The sequence below is a fragment of the Chamaea fasciata genome, unplaced genomic scaffold, assembly GCF_029207755.1.
Source record: "Chamaea fasciata isolate MVZ Bird 193981 ecotype frontalis unplaced genomic scaffold, bChaFas1.0.hap1 SCAF_14, whole genome shotgun sequence".
Classification (NCBI taxonomy): Eukaryota; Metazoa; Chordata; class Aves; order Passeriformes; family Sylviidae; genus Chamaea; species Chamaea fasciata.
Window position 1 is genome coordinate 3,491,606 of NW_027094099.1, and position 20,960 is coordinate 3,512,565.

At 52.0% G+C, this 20,960-nt stretch overlaps 1 protein-coding gene across 1 annotated transcript; it reads right to left on the bottom strand.

Moving 5' to 3' along the window:
• Positions 1–786: 786 nt before the first annotated feature.
• DUOX2 (dual oxidase 2) lies at positions 787–19,209 on the bottom strand. The gene is given in 35 exon segments (XM_066196123.1): positions 787–1,604; positions 2,037–2,165; positions 2,275–2,430; positions 2,630–2,788; positions 2,930–3,162; positions 3,301–3,454; positions 3,663–3,790; positions 3,921–3,970; positions 4,088–4,187; positions 4,405–4,635; positions 5,559–5,737; positions 6,473–6,568; positions 6,996–7,065; positions 7,312–7,487; positions 7,699–7,792; positions 8,379–8,604; positions 9,029–9,214; positions 9,409–9,611; positions 10,205–10,318; positions 10,544–10,681; positions 11,446–11,564; positions 11,724–11,890; positions 12,359–12,522; positions 12,687–12,789; positions 13,154–13,241; positions 13,437–13,533; positions 13,645–13,705; positions 13,792–13,958; positions 14,504–14,705; positions 15,741–15,928; positions 16,552–16,716; positions 18,201–18,284; positions 18,989–19,103; positions 19,106–19,168; positions 19,171–19,209. Coding segments are annotated over 35 exon segments (4,767 nt in total). The 3' UTR covers positions 787–1,481.
• Between the last annotated feature and the right edge of the window lie 1,751 nt (positions 19,210–20,960).

The window sequence follows — 20,960 nt, forward strand, 5'->3', positions numbered from 1 at the left end:
CAGATGTGTCCCTTGAAGTGTGTGGTGGTGAGTTGGACTGTGCAGACCGAGGTCTTGCCAGGGTGCAGGTTGAGCTCAGTGTTGGCAGGACTGTGAAACCTCAAATGACCCAGCCACTTGCAGATGAAATTTCATGTTTATTCCAGATGTGGCTAAGTTAATCCTGGCAGATATGGAAGGCCCTAAGTCCATCCTGAATTTTACAGGGATGAGACATAACCCAGGGGAACTTTCTATAGCCAGAAGAAGTGGTCAAAATATGTGCTCAACACACTCCCATGCTGGGAGGAACCTTGTTTGCATGGCTGGAGATTCACTGGCCATCCCAACTCTTGTTGTGTGGGGATCCCCACTGGCATGGCTGGAAGAGCAGTGGCCATTGCAAGGTTGTTCTTACTGGGAAATGGAAACTTGCTCTCTGTAGTCTTAGGGGGCTGTTTAGCATCCTGAGGGCTGGAGTTATTCGCACAGCTCAGCCTGGTTGGGCGCCTTGTCTGATCTGCTCCCTCATCAGGTCTTGCTGGGGGCATTGACACTGCGGGGGGATTGCTGGGGGGGATGGGTCTGGTGGACCTAATCAGTGGGGCTGTGCCTGTAATCTCCCACCCCCGACTCCATGTATGTCACTAGTGCAGGGGAAACTCTCTCCAAATTAGCCCATTTTCCAGTGGGCTGGAGTTAATGCTCTGTGCCAGGAGCAAGGCCAGCAGTATGCCACAAGTATTACGAGTCTCCAGGTGACCAAGACCCAGCTACAGGAGGCAAGAAAGTGTTCTAAGACTTCAATCAGCTTTATTTGAGCTCAACCACAGCCTGCCAAAGCAGCAGTGATGCAAAGCCAGGCATTACTTAAACAAGCACATCCTGATCAAAGGACTGTGACACTGCTGGAAGAAGCCAATGCAAATAACAGCTAAGACCCTATGCAAATCCAGGGAAAGCCCAGAGAGTTAACAAGCAGGCACTGATGAGTATGTGCGGAAAGCTGTTTCAAGAACAGGGATAGCGGGGAGCTCACCTGCTCCTCACCCCATCTGTTCATCATGGGTCTTGGAAAAAAGTGCTGTGAATTCAGGTTGTGCAGGCACCAAGCTGTTCCCCAAAGCTGGTCAGAGACATTCCCTGAGTCCCACAGCACAGCACAAGCTCTGTCTTGTGCAATTAAGGTGGCAGAGATTAACTCAAAGAGTGGGTTTTTTTTGATTGGGACACACCAGCTGGGTGTGGGGCTGCAGGGATGTGTGGATGGTAACAGGATGCTCTGGGCTCAGGGGTTCACACTGGGGCCATGTAGGGTAGTGCTGGGATGGCAAGGCTTTACTACACCGCTCTCTGCTCTGCAGGTCTCAGTATCCCTGCTCTCAGCTGTGGATGGCTTTCACCTGGGGAGGGTGGTTGGGTGGGAGCCCAGGACCATGGCTGCTAGATGCGGGGGTGAAAAAATGCATCTGCAGCCAGAGGGTGGAACAGTGTGGGTAGGGTCAGAAATTCTCATAGTGATGTGCAAAGTAGGTCTGGTCCTTCTTGTTCATCTGCCGGCAAGCCTGTTCCACACTCTTTGTCATCCCGGGCGGGCCACAGCTGAACACCCCGATCTTCTGCACCTGGGGAAGGAGGGAGCCAAAGGGTTCAGACTGCAGCACCAGTTCTCCCCACAGTCCAGCCCCTCTTGATCCCTTGCTCTCTGATAGCTTTAAACATGGATGCTGGCTGAGCAGTCTTTGTCAGCCTCCAAAGGCTTTTGGGGAGTTTGTCACTCCCATGGAGTGACAGGGCCATGGAGGAAGGATGGGAGCCTCCCAGCTCAGTGGTTGCAGCTGGGGTCCTGCAGTAGCAGGGGGTGTTTGGCTGGTATGGGGCGTTGCTGACTCTTGCAGCTCAGCCTGGCCCCAGAGGGAAAGCAGGATTCATTCCCCTTCCACTCTGTTCTTGGTGCAGATGCCATTGAGGTCTCCAGGACCCTGGGGAGAGGCTGGGACCAGTCCTCCACAATGGTCAGTGGGTGCACCTCCTCCTGTCCCCAGCCAGACACTGACCTCAGGGTGCACCTCCTGCAGCGAGTTGAAAAAGGGTATGAAGGGAGGGCGCCCAAAGTGGGTGATGGAGCGCAGCCCCGTGAACAGGCTCTTGTTCAGCACCTTCTGGAAGTGCCGCTCACAGATGTACTGAAAGAGAGATTGGTGCGTGTCAGATGGCCCAGCACAGCCCAGCATAGCCCCGGACAGCCTGGCATGGCATGGCCTGGCATCTTCCCCACTGGATGTCCAGGCTCACCAGCATGGTGGTGCGCAGATCGAACTTCTCAGCCAGCTGTGTGATGTAGATGTGCACAGAGACCAAGTTATTCTTGTCTGATTCCTCCACCTCCCGGATGATGTCCGTCAGCCACTCAAACTGCCGCTGCGTGCGCGTCACCCAGATGAAGTAGATCTGTGGCACATTGGAATGAGGCCCAGAGTGGGGCCAGCATCCTTACGAATGTCCATGGACTCCACAGAGGATTTTACCCCCAAAGAGGCCAGCAGCAGCAGGAGGCATCTCAGAATCACAGAATCAATTAGGTTGGAAAAGACTCCTGAGATCATCAAGTCCTACCTCTCAAGGGGGCTTGTCTTTCAGATACTCTTACCTTCTTACACAGCAGCTTGGAGTTTATGGATGACTTGAAAACCAGGTCCTTGAGAATGGATGCGAAAGGTGTCACCCCGATGCCTCCTCCTACCAATACTGACACCGCAAACTTGTTCCACTCCTGGTGGCCCTCCCCGAAGGGCCCATCCAGGTACAGCTGGAAGGGAGTCAGCTGTTAGCAGAAGTCTCTACTTGCCCAGGTCTTGGAAGCCCTCAGGGCTGGAGAAGTGCCTCAGGCTTGGAACAACCCATTGCTGAGATGCTCTCGGGCTCAGATGTCCCCATGGAAAGGGCTCACCTTGGGCAGTGTGCCGAGGAGGGCCAGGTTCTTGGGAGAGTAGAGCTCCCGCAGACGGGTGGTCCAGGGCCCAACGGCACGGATGTGCAGGCTCAGCGTGTCGTCGTGCGGAGCCGAAGTCAGTGTGAAGGGGTGGTACTCGGTGGTGCCCAGGGCCACGCAGGCAATGCGCACCCACTGCCCAGACTTGTAGTCAAAGTCCTGTGGCCGCTGGAACTGCAGGTGGGTGACACCTGTGGGGAGATGGGGAAGTGGGCTCCGTTAAGCTGGAGATGTTGAGGAGCTGATGTTCCTGCATCACTGCAGCCCCTGATGTTCTTGCGGGGCACCTGGGCTGGGCTGGTGCTGTGTGGCCAGGGATGTTGTGGTACCTGAGGGCAGGAGCTCAGCTTTCACCACACTGATCTCCACCTTCTTCCTGCTCAGGCTGTACAGCTTGTCCGCGCTGTAGATGAGAGCTGGGATGATGAAGTAGATGTAGAAACGGGGCTGCTGGATCAGTGCGTAGCTGCCATGGATGATGACCTGGGCAGGGAGCAGAACCCTTTAGCAAGGTGAGTCATCACCCCAGGAATGATTTGGCAGCAGCTCAACATCAGTGGGGAGCCAGGACTGGGGCTACCACCTCCCTTGGGAGTACCCCAAGCTATTCCATCTCATCAGCTGCACTGACTTGACTTACTGGCTTGCAGTGCATTGGCACCATCCCTCCCTTTCAGCCCAAATCCTTTACCAGGATGTAGAGCAGCACGTAGAGGTGGTGAGTGATCCAAAAACCCTTAAAGCTGACGTGCCGGAAGTGGTGGGTGGCAAACACGTACATCACAGCAAGGACCACAAGCAGCAGCACTCCTGTCATGCCTGTGAGAGGAAGAGTTGGGAGGCCCTGTGGGGGAGAACAGGGCACCCCCATAGGAGCTCTAACTGGACTGGGCAGAGGACTGCCCATCCTGGGCACAGCTGTGCAGGTCTGTCTGCTCGGTGTAGTCACCTGGAATAGTCTGGAAGAACCACCAGTAATACTTCTGTGGGAGTTGTGACCTGGAGAAGGACAAGACACTGCATCATGGAGTGACTAGAAAGAACTAATAATTTCCATTTTCATTTCTGTCCATGCCCTGGACACCCTGTCTGGACTCTGCTTCAAATTCCACCTACCCATCATTTGTGAAGACACTGGGGAAGAGGCAGGACAGCACACTGAGAGGTGTGACTGAGAAGATGTAGACGTTCACTATATGACCTGCAGTGTGGAGCACTGTAAGAGACAGAAACACGGAGAAAGAAGCATCACTTGATGTGGATGGAGATGTGTCAGACTCTGCTGATGTCCCCAGGGACCCGGAGATTCCTCCTCTTCCGTAGTGCAAGGCATCTGTGTCTCTGCAAGGTCTTTAAGCTTCTGCCTGGTCCTGCCATGGCGTGATGGGCTGGTCCTCTGGTTGTGGGTGGCAATCCCCCAACAGCCCACCTACCTGAGAAAATCAGGGCTGCCATGGCAATCCAGCGGTGGAAGTCGACGGCGGCATCGAAGGGGATGTAGTGGTTGAGGAAGGTCTCCCGCAGGACGGTGATGAGGTTGCGACACATGGTAAGCAGGATGTAGGAGTATATGAAGGAGATGGAGGCAGCTGATCCCCGGGAGATGATGATCCCCACAAAGGTGGTCTGTGCAATTCCAGTGCTGGGGGATGCAAAGGCGTAGTCTGGAGAGAGAGAGCAGAGGGGGTGTCACGTGCCCAGCCCCGAGGGCCATGACTCTTCTTGCAACAAGGGGACAGTCACCTGTGTGGCTCCACCAAAAACAGGACACCATGGATGGGTTTGTGTAGGGAAAGGGGCACTATGACCCAGAACTGTTGGATGACAGGGTGTCCTTGGAGATCCAGGGAGGAGAATGTCCACCTGGGAATCTGCATCTTGGGACTGTGGCCTCATTTGGGGAATCCAATATAAGAGGTGTCCATAAACTGGAACAAGTCCAGTGGAGACCATCAGGACGGGTGGGAGCTGGAGGACATCACAGAGCTATGTCTATGTATGGGAAAGGCTGAGGGATATGGGCATGTTCAGGCTGGAGGAGAGGGGTCGAGGAGCTGCCTGTCTGCAGCCATTTCATGGGCGCAACAGAGCAAGTCTTTCTCAGGGATGCACTGTGGAAGGATGTGAGGCAAGAGCTTGAGTTTCACTATAGAAAATTCAGGTTTGAATTCTTGAAATTCTTCATAGGGAGGATGGTCAAAATACAGCACAGGCCCAGCAAGGTGGTGGAATCACCATCCTTGGAACTCTTCACACCTTCTCTAGACAAGGCCTTCAGCAGCCAGATTCAGCTTTGAATAAAGCTGTTGAATTAGAGTAGTCAATATCTCATATTTAACAGAGCTGAAATTAAGTTAATTAATTAACTTTCAGCTTTGGAAAAGGGTTTTCTCTGAGCAGGGCGTTGGACCAGACCCTTCCAGAGATCCCTTTCAACCTCAGTGATCCTTTGGGGACCCTCAGTCCAGAGAAGGACTGACACTGTTGCCCAGAGTTGTGCTGGGCGAGTCCCCATGATGCCCCAGGCAAGCACCAGCTTTGAGGCAGGAAGCCCAGGCCCCCGCAGCAGGGCTGGGTGGGCACTCACAGTAGGCTCTCTCGGCAAAGACGCCGGCGGTGATGGCAGAGAAGAGGACAACACAGATGATGTGGCGCCGGTAATTCTCAATGAAGCGCTTGAACTCCTGGATCTTCTGCTGAACCCTGTTCCTCTCGTACTTCTTCCGCTGTGCTTCCGTGTACAGATGCAGCTGGTACTGATTCACCCTGGCAAATACAGGAGTGCTGGTGTCACCGTGAGGTTTCCCTAGCAAGCAATGATCAGGGCCCAGGTCTGGGTATCCCCTCAAAGTATCCCTGCACATCAGTGACAGGGGTGACCTGCAGAGCACACTGTCAGAGGGTGATTTCAGGTCGGCCTGCTCTACAATGCCTTCAAAAGCTGGTAACAAATGCAGAGGCAGTGACTCACAAAGGAAAATGTAGATGAGAACCAAAAGAAAATTTCACAGTAATATTCAACTGTTAAAAATATCCACAGAAGGGGAAATTCTTTAATTGGTGCAATTAAGGCAAACTGAGATATTCTGGCCATCAATAACAACAGCTGAATGGCTTCCTTGAAGAAATACTTGCTGCTGCCAGAGCAGGGAGGACCAAATTGTCTCCTGCAGCTCTTATAGGCAACCCAGGTGAACCAGCAGCAGCCCAAGAAGCAGAGGAGCACAGGCAGGAACTGTCAGACAAGACCTCTCTCTAAAAACCACTATGCCAACCTCTGGAGTTGGCCACTTTTATTTGTTTTGGGTTTTTTGTAGAGACACATCACCCAGACCCAGCTACAGCACTGTCCTGCCAAGATGGGACTGTTTCTGTAGCTCCTTGGCCAATGAGTGCCTCCTTGGAGCAGTGCCATTCGATTGGCAGTCTGACAAGGAGATGTGAAAAACAGCAAACAGGATGAGCCTGAGCCCCAGAGGCACAGCCAGCGAGGGGACTCACTTTCTTCCTGGTCTCTTCCTCAGTTCTTGGCCTTTTCGCTCCATGTAGTGACTCACAGTGTCCAGATTATGGTCGTTCTTCTCCTCTGAGGTGGTTCTGTGGAAACAGAGCTATGTCTAGTCAGAAGCTCTATTTGCCAGAAGTGCTTGCCAAAATTTTCCCCGTTTCTCCACTTCCCACCTCAGGCTCAGCTGGGACTGTGTCCAGCTCTTTCCCACAAGCCTGCCTGCATTAACTTCAATTGCACATGGTCTGGATTCACTCCAAGATAACCTCTCTGTCTGAAAAGCAATGCAGGACTCCGATTTCCACACAGAGGATGCAACAGGGCTCTGCAGGAGGCAATTCCTCCCTTCTGGCTTTGCCTGAGAGCACCCAGCATGCACTTTCTACCCCTTCCCTAGTGCTGGGAGTTCCAACATCTGGTAGGAGCATTTGTTGGAAAGCTTGGGATGAAGGACAGATGTGAGCCAGGGCAGCAAGAGAAGGAATAGCAACAGTGGCACTAAGGAAGGGAGCTTACCCTTTTGGCTCTTTCTTTTTTATGAAGGAGACACAGTTGTGCAGATTTTGCTTGAACACCTCAGGGACACCTTTGAGGAGAAAAAAGGACAAACAGCCATTCAGAAGGCTCAAGACAAAGTTTAGGAATCTCCTGTGGGTAGGGAAAAACTCTGAACTGACCCAAAATGTCACACATGAAGCAACAGCTGATGCCCCATTACTGAAGTTGAGGAGGGGAGATTGATGGGCCAGGATTTGGGAGTTCCATGTTGGGTGCTGCCCATTGCCTCCAGCCTTGCAGGACCTGGGGCATCCCACTGCTCGTGCCCACTGACCTTTGACGCAGAGCTGGGTGAGCCGAAGCTCATTGTCGTGGTCCCGCAGCATGTAATGGAAATTCTCCCATGTCAGCTCATCCCTGTCCTGAAATCCTGAGGCCTGGAACATGGACTCGGTCACCTGCTCAGCCTGTTCTCTTGACAGGCAGTTGTTGGAGATCTCAATGAAGGACCTGGAGCAAGGAGGCAAGATGAGAACACTGGCTGAGTCCCTCAAATAACACAAGGCAGAGTGCCAGACCAGTTTCATGGGAGAAATGGGCTCTTGGTTGCTAGTGTTGAGTCCATGGTCTTCATAGGGCCTGAAGCACAGAAACTGGGAGCTGCTTCTGAAGACATGTCTATGAACATTGTGAAAACATTAGGAGAGAGGAGGAAGAGTACCTGACCATCCTCAGAAACTCCTCCTTGGAGAGGAACCCATTCTCATCAATGTCATACATCCTGAACATCACCTTGGACTTCTCCTCTGGGGACCCTGGTGGGGAGGGGAAGAGGCAAAGTAAGAACAAGATCCTATTTTCATCAACAAAGATGCTTTCATATGTTGTCTTTGAGTGTCTGGACCCTGCAGCAGTGAAGCCTCACCCTTCCACTTGACTTTCTCAAGTGCAAGGTGAAATACTGGGTAGACACACATTCTTTCTTGTGCATTATTTTTCAAAGTCTAAGTGTGCTTTTGCAGAGCAATGATTTCTGGGAGTTGTTTTGATTGAATCTGTCACTCAACACCTCCACCTATGAATCCACCATTCCATGGTCATTTAGGGAGAATCAGATATCTGACACAGCTGCTATGATCTCTCAAGTATGGGATGCACTGTCCCTTCAGGAGAAAGGGCAGACATGTCTGTGGTGATGGAAGACAGCTCCCCTCGTGAACCATCTTCCAGAAGACACAATTATGCTGTCATGCCCCATAACCCAAGCTGAAGCTGTCCTGGGTGAAGGAAGTTTTAATCTGTAGCAGTGTCTGCTGGGTGAATCTTGTCCTCCACTCTGACAGAGCCTAGAAATGGGTCCAAGGGCAACAGATGGAGGCATTAACCAGCTCCAGCTCCCACCTTTCATGAAGACCACCAAGATGTCCAGGAACTCCCGAAAGGAGATGTAGCCATTGCCATCTTTGTCAGCGAGGGAGAACATGGAATCCACAAACATGGAGTGCTCTTTTAGCCCCAGGGCTTCAGCAAACTCAGCTCTGCTCAGCTCACACATAAGAGACTCCTTTGCCTTTTGTGAAGATTCAAAGCTGAGCTCCCCGGCATCGGATCTGTCAATTTCCAGCACCTGCGGGTTGTGTCCCACAAAAGAAATGCAGTGAGTGGTGGCAGAGCAGAAGGCTGTTGTTTTCTTTCTGACCTATTGCATGAAGACTGGTGGCTCTCTGGCACAAAACTCATGGCAGATACCATGTAGAAAGTCCCGCGTCTCTCCTACACAATGTGACATTTCACACTTCATGTGACTAACCACTCTGGAGACCTGTTATATTACCCAATAGTCTCTTTGTTACTTTAGACACTTGCATCACTGCAGCAGATCTCCCTTTGTCTTCTACAAAGGAAAATATCCCCTGATCGTAGAAGTGTTGGCAGCTTCCTTGTGTGTGGCTTCCCAGCTCTTACAGAGAGCACCAACCCCAATGTTCATTGATTAATCAATACAGAAATACCTTCCCCCACGCATCAGGGCTTGCTACACCTCTACACACCTGAGCAAACAGGTGCCTGAAGAAAGTCTCCAGAATTTGTTTTCTCTGCTCTTGGGTGACTGCTCGTTTCATCAGGCTCTGCTCCTTCATCTCAGACAGATGCAGGTCAAATCTGCTCTCCTTCAAGTAGTCTCCTAGCTTCTTGATAAAAATGCTCCTCTCAGCCTCCTCACTGAAGAGCAGCACCTGCAAATGACACACCGACTGGCTGTAATCTTTAGAGGCTCAGCTCCATGGTATTTGCTGGACCTGGTGGTTCTCAGGAGGCCCCAAACTCCCTTCAAGGACTTACACTGCTCCCTGTGTCCCCAGCTGAGTGGTGCAGAGGACTGTGGAGGGTCCAGGGGAAGGTGTCATAACCCAGGCACCATTGTACTTACCAGGTCGTACTCCTTGGGGCTCTTCAGGAGCAGAGTTTTATTCCCTTTGTTGTTGGAGAGGATCACCTCCACTCTTTGGTGGGCTTTCAGGTTGATGCTCCGGAGCACAGACCCTCTGCTATCCAGCACTTTGAGCACCTTGTCAGCTTGGAGCTGAATGTAGACAGGAGAGTTGTCTGTCTTGGGCCCATGCCACTCCATGGCTGGTGGGAGAGAGCACAGGACTCAGCTGGAAAGGTTCCTGCTCGTCTCAGAGCCTCCTTCACCAAGAGATAGTTTGGGAGTGATTTCATGACCAGCCATATCTTAGAGGAATGACGATGATCTCCTAATTGCAGAGCTCAAGCACATGAACACAGGAGGAGTACAGACTGTGGAGCAGGGAGGCAGGATTTTTCCAGTGTGTAGAGCAAGGACATACTGTCCCTGCCCTGGAGCTATTGGTGCAATTGCTCTACACAGGTTTCCTTCAGGCAAGGTGTGATCTGGGGAGGATTGGGATTAGAGGGGCATAGGATGACTCAGGTTGAAAGGCTATCTTGCCCAGCCTCCTGCCCAAAGTAGGACCAGCCACAGGTCAGTCTGCTCAATGCTTTATCTGGTCAGGTCTTGGACAGGATGGGCTACCAAGTTGTCTGGGCTCTCTGTTCCACTGCTTGACTATGCTCCTGGGGAAACAGTTCCTCCTTACATCCCATCTGGGTATAAGCCCCAGGCTCAGCCCTGCCTCAGTGTGTGTGCCCTGACTGCAGCAACACCACCAGGTGCCATGGCAGGGTTGGTAGTGCCACCTTACCGTGTATGGCCTCGCCGGACACTTCCCTCCGCACGCTGGTGCCCTGCTTCCTCTGCAGCTTCTTGAAATCTCTCTTGCGGAACGCGGCCACAACCCAGGCAACAAACAGAGTCACTGGGGACACATGGAAGAAGGAGGCATGAGAGATCACAAAGCTCCTTTCCCCTTTCGACTCCCTCCTAACTGCCCAAGGACCCTGCCAGCTCAAGCACCTCAGCAGTGACCAGGACTCAGCAGCTCCTGCTGGGAGGTGCTTTGTCTGTGGGCACTCAGCCCCTTTCTCTGGTGGAGAGGTGGAAGAGGAGAAGAGTGACAAGAAGAAGAAACAGAGTGACAAACCCAGGGGCAGACAGCAGAGGACAACGATGATGATCCCGAAGCCTGTGCCACTGCCTGCAAAGTAGTCCAGCACCATCATGGGCGTGCAGTTTGCCAGGTGTTGAGCTGTCAGCTGCTGGGGCTGGGGGCATGGGTCCCCTGCAAGGGGGAAACAGGCTGTGAGTGTCATTGATCTTGTACCCAGCTCACCTGCATCACCCCCAGGAACTTCTTCATTAAGACATTGATGGGGCTCATGGCTGAGTGACCCAGTACTGCAAATTGGAGTGCTTGATTTAAACTCCAGATCTTGGAGACAGTCCATGGGTTTGGGTTCAACCTCTGCCTGCCAGAGCAAACCAAGCACAAAACAGAACTCAAGTGCTCTGGAGGTTCAGCACCATCACCTTTCCTGTTGGGATGGGCTGACCAAGAGGCACCCCTGGGCCACAGCAAACTGGGGCTCAGAGCCTCTGCTCATTTGGATGCTGCAAATCCAGGGGGACCTCCTGGTGTGATTACAAGGAACGCACACCAAGGGAACAGAAACACCTTGCAAGGTCTGGAATGTTACCCAAATGAAATGCCTACAGTAAATGGGAAGAGTATGGCAAGATTCCAAGAGGAAGAGGCATTTTGCCAAACAGTAATATGCATTTTCCCCTTGGGATCATGCCTGCATTTTAGGCCTCTTTCAACATCTGCCACAATGCATCAATGTCCTGCTCACAAGCAACCCTTGCATTTTGTGCCCATTTTGCTGGCCTAGGGTCATAGCAGGTGTGAGGCTTGAGAAACTCCAAACATGATGTGTTCCCTGTGTCATTCAGTCACCAGCGGTGTCACCAGGATGCCTCTGTTTTCCTTGCAGCCTTGCTGGAGCCATTCCTTCCCTGTGCCCTCCCATTCCACACTGCACTCACCCTCTCTCCAAATGAACACGTGGGGCTGGAGGTCTGTGGATTTGGCATAGGTGACAGAAGTCAGGACGCTGTGAAAGGTGGTGTTACGGATCTCTCTAATTTCCTCCTCTGTGAAGAGTCTGAGGAAAAGGACACGGAGACAAGCAGTTGCCCCAGGTGTCACTGGCCAGCAACAGGAGGGAACTGAGGAAACTGGAGGATGCTTTTTCCTCCAGTCCCAGTTTTCATGTGTTACTGGGGTTTGCAGAGCAGCTGCCAGACAGGGACAAGGCCATTACCCATTCTTGGTGTTTTCGAACCAAAACCTGTCGCCATCACGCAGGCGCACAAACTGTTCCAGGATGATGGTAGAGAAGAGGGAGCCATCAGCCTCCAGCATGCCTCCAGGGAGCATCTCCAGCTCAGCCACGTTGTTGGCATACAGGGCAGCAACCTTCTGCAGGACCTGGTGAGAAACCCCCACCACATATCTGTGAGCACAGGGAATTCTGCCAGGGCATCGGAAAGTGTTGGCAAGCCTTAGGAAGTGTAAGAAATGTGCATTTCCCAGGCGTCGCACGCATCTGTGGGCTGGGAGGATGCTGAGCCTCACACAGCCTCGAGCTCATGGCTTGAACTTAAGCAACTGAGCATCACTCCCAGAGCATCTCAGCTCTAGGAGAAGCAGAGTGCCCATTGGCATGGGAGTGTAGCACTGGGGCAGGATGGCTTATTCATGCCACATAATTACACAGTTACCCCAATGCAAGAATGAAAATTGCCCAGTTATCCCCCTGTAGGCATGAAAATCAGCCAGGCCATGACATGCACTGATGTCCCTCTTTCTATGATGCTGCAGAATTCAGTTCCTGCCTGGAATGTCCCATCATCCCTTGGCCCACATACATTCCTTTTCCAGACCAGTTCCTTTTACCTGTGGCTGCAGGTGTGGGGCAAGGTTTGACCAGTTTTGGAGAGGTTTCAACCCAAAACGCTGCCGGACTTGGTTATAGGTTGGCAGGCCAAAGTCTCGCCCACGCTGAACCCAGCTGGCCACGTAGTCAGTGCGGGAGTACTTCAGGGGCCCATACCAGTAATCTGTGGGGGGACATGCTTAATGTGTCCTGTAGCTCTCTGCACCTCCATAAAAAGGCTGAAGCTGAAGCATGCGGTTGGGTGCTGATGGAAGAGGCAGTGGGACCTGCCTCCAGCACAGCCTCAGGTGTGGGGGTTCCCTGCCAAGGCACAGCTGCAGTACAGACCTTGGAGATCTTCCACCATAATGTTGTCCTCCCGCTCTGCTATCTGTGAGCTCATCCCCAGCAGGAGGTTGTCCACATCTTCTGTCTGCTGCAGCCCGGGGCTCTGAGAGGCATGGGAAGAGCAAGTGATTCCTCTTGCATGAGGGAAGACAGAAAGTAGCCCCACAACACTGAACTGGTGCCCCCAGGGGTGCAGACTCATGGCAGAAGGGGATCAGGGACCTCTTCCAGTCTCATTTTTCTCCACATCAAGTGAGCCTTGAGGTCTGAGCCTGACACAGTTGAAGGCTGAAGGATGAAGGATGGGGAGGATCTCTCACCCCTTGTCTGCCTGTCATGCTCTGCACCCAATTTCCCTTACAGACCCCAATTTCCCTTATGGAGTGCTCCATAACACAGAGCGAGGGATGAAGCCCCCCTGTCCAGCCTGCCACATCCTCAGGACCCCTTTGCTCCCTCCCCCGTACCTCTCTGCTCCAGTAGCTGTTGCAGAGCCGCACTGCTGGGAATGAACCACTAGAGACAGACACGTTTTGGAACCGGCACTTGGTGTCTCTGGAACGACAGAGAAGGACTGGACCCACAGCCCCGTGGCTGCCTGGAGCTGTCAGGGCTTGGCTATGTCAGCTGAGGCCAGGACATGGGGAAGGGACAGAGACCATCCCAACATAGATCATTCCCAGTCACCAACCCAGCTTGGGCATCCCCCTCCCCACAGGCAGTCCCATAGTCCCTCCAGGCTGCTCCTACCTCTTGTAAACACCTGGAGGCACCATGGTGGCCAGGAATTGCCCTGCAGCTGCCACAAACTCTGGAGAGAGGCTGGGGTCCAGGTGCTGCTGGTAACCTGTGGGGCAGTAGCCATGCTGGAGGGAAAAGAGGCCAAACTCCCTCTCCCTCCCCACCCACCAGCTCCCCTGGTCCCGCTACCCCTGTTTCCAACACTCCATTGCCTCACCTTGGTACTCCGGGACCTGTGTGCCCAGCAGGGTCGGCAGCCACTCATACAGAACAATGCTCTAGGGAACAGGTAAGCTGGGTCAGGGCCAGAACCATGCAAGATGTTGGGGGGTCCCAGCAGAGCTGGGGTGGTCCCCTCCCTCACCTGGAAAGTGGCGATGACCCTCTTGCGAGTGTGCTGGAAGAGATCCTCATCAGACCAGGTAGGATGCTTCTGGGCCAATGCTGTGGCCAGGTGATTGTGGTACCGAAACCAGGCGATGCTCTCAGCCTGCAGGAAGGGGTTCTCATTCCCCCAGGCACTCCCCAGATCTGCAAGAGCCACCATCACCATCAGTGGAGGAATGTCACCACTGGGTCTAGCTTTGCCCATGGCTGGAGGAGCACACCCAGCCCTGTGGATCCAGCCCAGTGTCCCCTTGTCCCCTCGCCCTTCCTTCCTCCCTAGGCAGACCAGCAACCTGGGCAAGTGATAAGCAGTACCGGGCCCCCAGCACGGACCAAATGTTGGGCAGGTGAGGAACTCAAAGCAAGCTGAGTGGGTTCGTATCAGCAGCAGCCCTTTTCCCCAGAGGAGTTCACCTGGGATCAGAGCTGGTCTCTGCCACTGCTGCCTGGGCATGTGGCCTCTGGAGTTTCTGGTGTGTCCTTGCTGGGATGTCTTTGCTGGGGCTCAACTCTTCCTCCCCCCTGGGAAACTGTCTGCTCTCCCACAGCATCCTGACCCATATGTCCTGCCCCCCTGCATCTTCTGCTCTTTCCCCTTTCCTGGGGTCCACTCTGAGCTCAGCTCCAGGGACCTCCTGCTCCCCCTGCTCCCAGTCAGGGATGAAAAGCTATTGGAATGCAACCATTACCGTAGATCCCTTGGGGACCGCCCTGTCCCGTGGATGGATCCAGTGCCTTCCACATGGGAACCCTCCCATCCGTCTGCCTCGGGAGGCTCCTGTTGGGCCCTGATGCCAGCTGTCCCCCCAGGAAACTCCTCAGGGCATCGCTCCAGGAGTGTGAGGGGCCGTAGATGGAGCTACCATCCAGCCAGCCTGTCATCTCGTTGGTCTAGGGCAGGCATAGGGAAGAGGCATTAACAGGTGCCAGGATTTCACTGGAAAGGTGTAAAAAAGGAGGTCTGGAAAGCCCGAGTCAGTCTCTTTTGTTCTTGCAACGCAGTCTGTTTTAACCCTATTTTAACAAGGGCTCTCAGGAAGCAAATAAATACACAGTTATTCCCTGTGCAAACTTCAGGAATTAGTGCCAGCTAGAGAAAAAGATCAGGTATAGGGTTTTCAAAAGTACATTTGGGATTGTTTTTTCCCCAGTTATTTTGCCTGTGCCCAGAAGGAGACATCTGTGACTTCCTATGTAGGCTGGAAGGGGCCTAAACCCATCTCTGGGGAAACTGGGAGCTCCAGAGCTGTCCCCTCTCATCTCGCAGCAGGAAATCCCTCTGTTCCTGGCAGCATGTTGAGTACCCCCCTTGCCAAATGTCTGCATGGAAACATACTTTTTATTCTGAAAACATGCTGGAGTTTCCAATTTTTTAAGTTTTTAAATGTTGATAAAAACATGACTTGCTAAACTGATCTCTTCAGGGTTTGTCACATGAAAGATTCAGGGGGGTATTTCACTTTGGTGATTTTGGCTGGGAAGATCTCCAGCATGAAAGAAATCTGGGGAACACAAGCAGAACAGCAAAATCCAGAGAAATTGGGGGGAAATCTGGATTTATTTTCCAAAATGACTGAAATTCAGGGAAGCACTGCAACTCTGTGGCAGTGCCAGCTCAGCTTTGTGATACATTATTAAAGGTCGGACTTGGTGCCTAGAACAAGGTGCCGTATTTAACTGACCTAATTACCTTTTCTTTGTCCAGGATTCTTTGACCTTGGGCAATCCCTATTTTGACTCAATGTGAAACCTGGAAGTTGACTTTGGGTTCATTTCATCGATTCAAACACTTGAGGGATGTATATTTTTAGGGACATAGCAGTGCTCTCATTTTATTTTTGCAAATTATCTTGGCTGCTACATATCCCGATGGTGGGTGAAGAAGGATTTAGATGAAAGGCAAAGAGCAGAGGAAACCACACCTACCTGTTCCCGAGGGTTGTTGGGGCTCTGTCCCGTCTCTGCTGCCCAGCGGACGCGCTGGAAGGGCAGGACCACACCTCCAGTGCCAGCAGGGTCAAACACTGGGTCTCCAGATGGGATGTGGATGTTGAGGAACTCAGCAGGGCAGCCGGGTTTCTCTGTCTCCAGGATGTCCAAGAGCACATGGAAACCTGACAGACACCGAAGCATGATCAGCAAGCTGCCAGGACTGCTGCCAGCACCTGGAGCAGGACACCAGGGAGGGCAGCTGTAGGTAGGCTGAGGGGACCACCATGTGCAGCAAGGGTGACCCAGGCCAGGTTGAACAGGGCTTGAACACGCCTGGCCTAGTGGAACAAAATGACCACTGAGGTCCCTTCCAACCCAAACATTCTGGGATTCTGTGATTTCCCAGAGACAGGTATCTCCAGGCCTGGAGACCTAAGACCCCACTGAGCTCTTGGGAGACAGAAAAAACTGCTCCAACTTGCAGCAGTTCTGCCCAGCACGGCTCTTATTAGATCTGCCTGGTGTGTTTGCCATGGGGCACCTCCACTGCTAAGAGAAAGGAGGAAGTTCCCAACTGACAAATATCAGCGCTTGGGTCAACTGGCAAAGGTCACCAAAAATCCACACAAACTCTCCTTGCTGGCAAAGTCGTACCCAAAGCTTTGTGGGTCTGATATCCACATGTGGGTCTGCTGTGGGGGGCTGAGTGAGGAGCACTCCAATGCATGGCCTTGGTGTATGAGAAACCAACGTTTTTCCACAGAAACCACCATTTTTCCAGTGGGTGTAGGGCCCCAGGTCTTACCAAAGAAGACAGCCAGCACAGTTGTGTTCCTGTGGGAGGGCAGCCCCGAGGGTCCTCGAGCTATGGCATTGCTCAGCTGGCGAGCGTTGGGCACGTGGGGCTCCTGCAGTGCCTGGTAGACACCGTCTGCATAGTTGGCTGGCAGAAGACGCAGCAGCCTGGCTCCTGCAGCACCGAAAAACATGGAATGGGTTCACAACCATAGCAGGATACATGGATGTGTGTTCAAGTCCCAGAAGACAGTGAGAGGACAGCATAGGTTCTTAAGAGTGGTCAAGAACATGCAAATTTTGGTGTCACCACCCAAAACTTCTTCCAACACTGGTATCAGTACTCTTAAAACCAGGAGGGATCCTTCACCCCCCCAACTTCCTCTCTTCCCGTTGTCCTCCTCTTGTCCGTGTGCATCCCTGTTGCCCCCTGGAGGCCTGGGGTGGTGCTCCAGTGGGTAAACGGAGCGATGTTGAGCTGTCCCATATTGACTGTGCAATCCTACAAAAGTGTGGTGTTTGCCAGCACCATAGGGAACAAGAGAGGGAACAGTCGGAGAGGCAGTGAGACAAGTGTGAAGATGAGAGAGAAACACCCTGATTTTGCACATACTGCTGGTCCCAAAACTGAAAAGTCCAGAGGCAGGAGGTAATTTCTCACTGATTTTGAAAGGCTTGTCAGCAGTGTGGTGGGCTCCTTTTACTGGAGCTCCCCAAAACGGAGGGAAATCCTGAATTCCTGCCTTTGTGGCTTAGTTTCCATATGTCGGTTTCCAAATTTAAGATCTCATCTGTCTGCTCTAGAAGAGGAAGACCTGGTCTGCCAGGGCTGGTTTTTCCTGTCAGGCTTTGATGTTACCAAAGGGCTGGTGGCACACATGTAATACAGAAGAGCCCTTTGGACTCAGAGGAAGCTGTGCAACTGCAACTGCACCTTGTGCCAGTGTGTCACCAGAGCAGTCACCGACCTGGGCTGCCAGAAATGAGGATTCAGAATCTTCGAAGTTTTAGATAAGATCCTGCCTGATCTGTCTTGGTGCCTGCCTCAGGGACATCTAGAGTTGAACCTATGGGCTGGCTGCAGACACGAGGAAATAGGTCACCAATGGCAGAGGGAAATCCCGAATGCCTCTCCCAGTACCAGCCAGGACATGGTACCAGCTCTCTGCAGGGCAGAGAATCAATAGGTTTGGCATGCCTGGACCATGAACTCCTCTGTCTTGTGTTGAATCGTGGTTGAACTACACGTTGATTTTGGCTAAAGATGGTTTTTTGCAGCTCTGTGATCCCTGACTATCACAGAAACACCCGCTGACAACAGCTGGGTCCTCCCTACCTTGGATATTCTGAGTCACCTCACAAAGGCACAGCTTTGCTCTGGGACTGATCCAACACCAGCATGACCTGCAGATTGTGCCTGGGCCACAGCAAAATGTGGCAATACCCAGACACGGGCCATCTGACCCCTCCATAGTGCTCTAACAGGGCTCTCAGGTGCATCTCGGGACCAGTGAGGGCCATAGGAGGTGGCATTGTCTGCTGACCTGCCTGGCTCAGGCTCAGGTCAGAAAGGTTTCTGTCTCAGGCACAAAGCAAGCCAGATGACCGAGGGACAGCTCACCTCACCACATCCCACCATACCTATCCAGAGGCACTCACCCACAGAGCCATGGCTGTGGTGCAGCAGGTTGTTGTACCACCCATCATAGCGCTGGACCTCCCAGGAGATGCTCTCCTGGGCTCCTGGAAAAGACCCACTTCATGAGCAGCACGAAAAAAGCATGAAAAAAGCATCACCACTAGAGAATTATCGTGTGATCTTTTCCCATATTCTTTCTGAAGCTTCCCAAAAATGCAGTCTTTTAGACAAGTTTTGCACTCCTTTCGAGGGACAATAGCTAAAATTAGAAATTCATGCTTGTGATGTTGATGTCCCCAGATCAATTTGTGGCCACCACCATTCTAATCCCAAAAGACATTCCTTTTCTCCTTCTCTCTCACTGAACAGAAACCTCTCCTTACTTCTGGCTCCTACAATGTCCATGTGAGTCAAGGAAAGACTTGGTGCTTTTGCATCAACATCAGCCTTATTTCCTTTGTGTTAATTTTTATTACTTTCACTTTTTACTTTGCTAATACTAGCAAAGAATTCCAGCTCCAGCTTACAAGCTGCGTACTCATCTCAGCTGCCACAGGGCAGTCTCTCGACCTGCACTTTGCTCCAATTTTTTCTCATTTCCTCACAAACTGCATCGTAGAATCATAGAATTTGTGTTGGAATGGACCATAAACATCACCTGGTTCCATTCACCCTGCCATGGGCAGAGACACTCTCAACTAGATCAGGTTGCTCTGATATGATGTCCTGTGGGTCAGAGGAAATTCCCCTGAGGGGCATCAACCACCCAGGATTCCTCTTGGGTTCCCTTCCCCAAAATCACACTTACTCCCCAAGGTCCATGCTCCAACCAGAACCACAACCAAACTCAACATCATTGCTGCAGGTTGCATCAGCCACTGGGTCTTTGGAAGCAGTGACCTGCAAATGGAGAGGAGAGAGAGAGGGAGCTGGAGGGGAGCTGTTCCTGGAGGCTGGAAACATGGAAAGACCAAAACCTCAGCTCCTTTTTGTGGTTTCTGCTCCCGGGTGAAACCTCACTGCTGCCATCATCCATCAGCAGTGTCTCCTGATTCGGGCTCTGGGAAGCTGACAGGAGTCCTGTGAGACCCCATCACCTTGGCAAAGTTCTGTCAGGATGTGTCAGGTGACCTGAGAACACCTTTCTGCTGGAGCAGGACCCGTGGCCCTGCCTTGGGGTATCCCAGTTACAGACTCACAGCTCATCATCTTGTTGTGTCTGCTCTGTTACAGAAAGCCCTTCATTACAGAAACAGGCACATTTCAGCCGGAAATTTTTCCTGCATTGACCCATGCAAGCAAACTCAGCTGTGGACATGATGGAAAAGCCTTAGCATACAGTCAGACATCCCAAAGTGTGTGAGTACTGCAGACAAGACAACTTGATCCTCTCTGAGATAACCTGATGGCTATATATATAAATATATACATCCAGTGGTACAAACTGCAAAACATGAGTTCATGTTGCACTGTCTGCTTAGAAAACAAAGTGGTCTGAGACTTAAATATTATCATTTGCACTCACATTAATTACATTCATCAATTTAAACACTCACCGCCAGACTGTGAGCAGAGCATGTAACCTGTGGTCAGTCCTTCTGCCAGAGATTCCTGTCCTTTTGGTCTTTTGCATTAGAAAATAAGTTGTGTCTCAAGAAGTGACATTTCCACACTCCTTGACCATCACAACAGCTCTTCCATCCTACATCCTTACCACCCCACAGCCCAGTGCTGAGCGTGGTCTGGTGGATGTGAGATTTACATTGTGCAGCTGGTGGGAACTAGAGGCTCTGTGAGCCCCGTTCTGTACAAAGAATATGAAAGTTTGGCTAATGATGACACATGGAGATGCCTGTGATCTCTGGCAGGAGTGGCAGAGTGCTGTTATCATCACCACATGGGACTGGGATTCTCCTGCCTGTAAGCTCTCCCTGTTGAAGCAGTCCCTTCCCTGAGCATCAGCAGCAGCTGCTGACTTGTGGGGAGAGGTCCACACAACCTCCTGTGCTGTAGAAAGCAAGATACAGCAAGAGACTCAGAGACACAGCTGGATTTATCTCCTCCTGACTCAAGATGTACAGTTGCAATCCCCATCCAGAGTGAGGTCTGAAGGTGCCACAGAAGCACTCGGGCTCAGGAGACACGGAGCAAAGCCAAGGCTCAAAGCACATCACCACAGCACAGGTGGTCTCCCCTTTCCCCCTGGATCTTCTCATAGAGTTCCAGCAGAACAAGTGTTTTGAAATTCCTTCTGTCACGTAGCACACCTCCCTTTTCCTCAGGTATGGGAATTACTCATGTCCCAAGCCATGAGATAAGATGCCAGCTCTCATGAACCCTTTATCTCCTTATGCCCCAGAAATTAAAATCCACTTATTGCCTTATCAATCCAAGACTCTGGAGGTTTTCCTGTCTGGATCATGGCCAATGCGGTACAGTAACAGTGGTAATCTTGCAGACTGATCTTTGGAAGCCCATGGTGCAGCTTGCTGAGGGAAAGCTTGGCAAGTGGATTATTGCTACAGCCTTGTCAAGCTTTCCAGGAACATTGTAATGATGAACCCTCCAGACTCTGCTTTTCCACAGGTTCCCTGTGCCACCTTTGGAAACTCATTCCTTTCCTCTGAAATTAGGCTTGTCAGCCTTGTCTTTCTCCCATCAGAGAGCATCCCTGTGCCCTGTCAAAGCCTGGAGTTTCACACCCCTCCAAAAATTATATGCCAGATAGGGTACACACAGAGCTTCCCACAGAGCAATGATCTCTTGTTCCACCTGATCCC